The 4,824-nt window shown below is 37.8% G+C and overlaps 1 protein-coding gene across 1 annotated transcript in view; it reads right to left on the reverse strand.

The window, feature by feature from the left end:
* Window positions 1-4,824, reverse strand: part of LOC107689019 (ADAMTS-like protein 4) — a 55,975-nt gene that overhangs the window by 6,152 nt on the left and 44,999 nt on the right. Inside the window, exons 10-12 of the mRNA XM_016486889.1 lie at window positions 3,437-3,682; window positions 1,799-1,928; window positions 1,000-1,204 (exon numbers count right to left, since the gene is read on the reverse strand). Coding sequence (XP_016342375.1) covers window positions 1,000-1,204; window positions 1,799-1,928; window positions 3,437-3,682 — 581 coding nt within the window. The remainder of the gene's footprint in view (window positions 1-999; window positions 1,205-1,798; window positions 1,929-3,436; window positions 3,683-4,824) is intronic.

Below are 4,824 nucleotides of genomic sequence, written 5' to 3' on the forward strand. Positions count from 1 at the left end.
AAATCCCATACAGAAACCCCAATATATTCATGCAGTAAGTCTGTGGTGCAGGATGTGGACCAGCAGAAATCTGATGCTTTATAAGAAGCCCTTACAGGCATGATTACAGAAAATTGTTTCATGTTTAATCTGTAAAAGTTACTACTTTTCTAGATGGATGAACTTCTGTTTATGCATTACTGATGTAATTCCTGGGTTTGTTCCATGTGAACAGTGTTTAATAAAAAGTTATATGCCACACATGCTGTCAACAGAGCGTACGTTGCATTTAACCTGGAATGTTTCTGTAATGGTAATAATTACATATATATATATATATATATATATATATATACACACAGTGTATATACTACCATTCAAAAGTTTGGGGTCAGTAAGATTTTTTTTTTAAAATAAGTCTCTTCTGCTCATCAAGGCTGCATTTATTTGATTAAAAATACAGTAAAAACACAAAAAACTTGGAAATGCACGCTTCAAACAGAACAGTCAATGAAGACGAAGAAGTGAATGATGTGTGCTTCCTGCGCCTATTTATACTATAGTCGTACCGGTAGTGACGTCATGGCTGTCGCCGGCCAACGAGTTGGTGTTTTTTCAATGTATGCTTCAGACACGGGTCACGACGAGGCGTTCCCCATAGCGACCCCTAGAGGACGCAGTTCGAAGTTCCCATGAAAGGGAACCAGCATTTAAAGGGTGAAAAAAGGCATTTTGGTAATTATGAATGATAAAAACAGACATTTTTGGTAATTATGATCAGGACTGATCTAATCTATTTAAGTGAAAGTGGAAAAAAAAATATTAATATTAATTTTTTTCCTTTTTAAGGTCCTTGTCCTCTAAACTTTTTTAAATTGATGCACAAGGGAAAGGAGTTTAATGACAACTATATTGAGAAGGTTTCACAGTGCAAACTTCTAACTCTAACTCTAATAAAAAACCCACAGCTGCTCCAATATAAAAAAAAATTATAATCCTCCTCATGCATGCGTGTCTTACCGTGCTCCAGTTGGTGCTGATCTCCCAGTGCGAGCAGACGCGCGGGTGGCAGGGCTGCGTGGCATTGGGGCGGGTGAGACTGGCGCAGCGCTGAGGGTGAACCATGGTTGAGCGATTCCCAAAACTCTGCCTGCACTGTATGTGACGCTGCTGCACACCCCAGCCACAGGAAACACTGCACTCGGACCACACGCCCATATCCCAGCTACACACACACACACACACACACACACACAGAGATACACACTATACAGCAACCCTAATACAGTATATTCATACAGAAAGTCTGTGGTGCAAGATGTGGAACAGCAGAAACCTGAGCATGATTTTAAGAGCCCTTACATATATATATATATATACACACAGTGTATATACTACCATTCAAAAGTTTGGGGTCAGTAAGATTTTTTTTTTAAAATAAGTCTCTTCTGCTCATCAAGGCTGCATTTATTTGATTAAAAATACAGTAAAAACACAAAAAATTTGAAATATTTTTAAAATTTAAAATAAGTGCTTTTGATTAGAATAAACAATAAAATGTAATTTATTCCTGTGATGCAAAGCTGAATTTTCAGCATTACTTTATTATTTTTCAGGATTCTTTGATAAATAGAAAGTTCAAAAGAACAGCATTTATTTGAAATAGAAACCTTTTGTAATGTTATAAATGTCTTTACTGTCACTTTTGATAATCATCCATGCTGAATAAAAGTGTTAATTTCTTTCAAAAAAAAAGAAAGAAAGAAATCTTACTGAACCTACATTTTTGAACAGTTTATGCACAAGCAGATTTACTCACAATGGTGGACAGGGATGAACGTTACACGGTTCCTCCTCCGGCGCAGGTTTGGTTGCGGAGTCACACCTCCTCTCGTGGACTTCCTCGTCTGTGTGTCGATTCACACACACAATCTCTCTGTACTGAGAGCCTGAATACACACAAACACATATGCACATCAAACAACAAGCAAACACACACATAATACATTTTTAGTGGTGAGTGGCGTAAAACTCGATGGCAAGGTCTTCTGGGTGATTGGTCCTTGGGTTTTTCTTCTTTTAAAGGAATAGTTCACCCAAGAATGAAAACATCTTAAAATGTGCTCACCCTCAGGCCACACAAGATGCAGATGAGTTTGTTTCTTCATCAGGTTTGGAGAAATGTGTGTTTGCAATGGATGCTCCGCAGTGAATGGGTGCCGTCAGAATGAGAGTCCAAACAGCTGATAAAAACATCACAATAATCCACAAGTCCATCAGTTAACGTCTTGAGAAGCCAAAAGAAACAAATCCATCATTAAGACATGTTTAACTTCAAACTGTTGCTAAAATATGTGTCCTCTGAATCAGGAGAGAAATCTGCACAGATCAAGCACCGTTTACAAGCCAAAACAGCTCTAAACAAATATGTGGAGGATTTTGATGTGAGAAACAACAGGAGATGGACTTTTTCACAGGAGGAAGCGTTAATATAATTTTATATATTATTAACAGTTTGAAGTTAAAAACGTCTTAATGCTGGATCTGTTTCAGCTTTTGTCTTCTCCAGATGTTAACTGATGGACTGGAGTGCTGTGGATTACTTGTGGATTATTGTGATGTTTTTATCAGCTGTTTGGACTCTCATTCTGACGGCACCCATTCACTGCAGAGGAGCAAGTGATGCAATGCTACATTTCTCCAAATCTCTTCCGATGAAGAATTAAATGTATCGACATCTTGAATGGCCTGAGGGTGAGCACATTTTATAAACATTTGGGGTGAACTAGCAATAGTAATAGCGTTGCTTGCCTAAGCAAACACCACTAACAAGAGTACACAACGTCAGTCTGCAGCTCTTTAAACACACCAGAAGGAGGCGGCAGAGTGCAAATTCACACTGGGCCAAATAGATGAATCAAAACCGGTAGTGAGCAGCTGAGAAACCCCTCAAAAACACACATAGCCCTACAGAGAAACTCCCGAACAGTTTGGCACATGCACGCCCTGTTCCACAGCGCTTGGCTTTCTTTATATGTCAGTAGGCAATGGGTTCATGTTCTCTGAGTGTTTCCAGCTCTCCTATTACAAATAAACACAGCATTAATCCACCACGTCCACTCTGGATCACAGGTTCAAAGAAGAGCCTCTCAAAGCAGTTATGTGTGCTGTCATCTGCTGTAAAAGTGTAGATCCATGCTGAGTAATATCGGTAAGATTTTTTCTCTTATGCTTACCAAGGCTGCATTTATTTGATCAAAAATACATTAAAAACAGTAATATTGTGAAATATTATTACAATTTAAAATAACTGTTTTCTATGTGAATCTATGTTGAAATGTAATTGATTCCTGTGATGCACAGCTGGATTTTCAGCATCATTACTCCAGTCTTCAGTGTCACATGATCCTTCATCATTCTAATACGCTCATTCTAAAATGTATTTCTATTCTCTGACCTTTTCCACAGGTAGCCGTGCATTCTGTCAGTGCGCCTCTTCGCCACACAAACACAGGCTGATTGTCCAATGGAAGGTCTGTTCTTGGAGGGATCCGAGCATTACGATTGGGTCCTAGGCCCTGTGGGCGGGGCCTCTCTGGTGGCCATCGATCAGATACAGAGGAAGATGAGGAGGAAGATGAGAAGGCAGAAGATGACAAAGGCGGAGGGGCAACAGGATTCTCGACTGCCACTGACACGCCACCTGAAACACAGAGAGAAGAGCTCAAAACCTAGTGTGCTGCCTATCTAGAACTAAACACTTAACAATTAGTCATGCAACAGTAAAACCTTGTGGGAAAAAATACACTTAAGCATGCTTGTAAAAAGAGTACTTAATACAGAAATAACGTACTTAAAAAATATGTTTTTGGGCACTTGCATGCTATTTGAAATAAAAAATGCATTATATTTTACATTTATATTAAATGCAATTAGCTTAACTTTAGACTGTTTTTCTTACTTAATTGGGACTTAATTACATATTTATTACTTCTATTGTCTTTGAAATATGTTTTACTGCTGAATGTACTGACAAGTATTTATGATAAACTAAAATAAAATGCCATTTATTTTGAAACGTGTATGTCTTAAATATAATTGTAATTAAACATCTGTAATGTACTTAAATGTGTTATGAAACACAGTCATCATAGTCTCTTTAAGTACACTCAAATGGACTTTTATTTAATTAATATTACTATATTATCTGCAAATATAGCTTTTAAAAAATATACTTTTAAGATCCGAAATACACTTACAATTAAGCACACTTCTTTTTCACAAGGGAAATTTGTAAATAAAAAATGTAACAAATTTTGTGCAAACATAAAAAAAATGTAGTGAAGGACAGTATTTGCTTTGCACCAGTGCATTTGAATTGTTGCATTGCTAACAGATGCTGTTGCTCATGTTTTCGGAAATCGTCATACTCTCATTAAAATTGTACTGCAAGTTACTGCATGTGTGAACATCCTTTAGAATATTCTGTTAGCTTAGCAACATGCAGCGTCAGACTTTGTTTAAATAAATTGCCACTGATGAGGTTCCCTTTCCTGGATGCTGCTTCAGAAGGTAACCTTGCAGTCTGTGTATGGAGTAGACAGTAAGGCCGTCTCACTAGGTTTTAATTCCTTGCTGAAAAGACCAGCTTAAACCAGCCTGTGGTGTGCTGTATTAGCTGGTTTAAGCTGATTTGGTTGGTCTCCTAGCCTGTTCCCAAGTTCCACCAAAAATCGTTTTTAGTAGGGTTGGCACAGAACTAAAGCCTGATTCATGCTTTTAGCTTCATGTCACACACTCTCACTGTGACCCCATTCTCATAAAAACTCTGTTAAACATCATCCT

The sequence above is a fragment of the Sinocyclocheilus anshuiensis genome, unplaced genomic scaffold (assembly GCF_001515605.1).
Source record: "Sinocyclocheilus anshuiensis isolate Anshui unplaced genomic scaffold, SAMN03320099.WGS_v1.1 scaffold181, whole genome shotgun sequence".
Lineage (NCBI taxonomy): Eukaryota > Metazoa > Chordata > Actinopteri > Cypriniformes > Cyprinidae > Sinocyclocheilus > Sinocyclocheilus anshuiensis.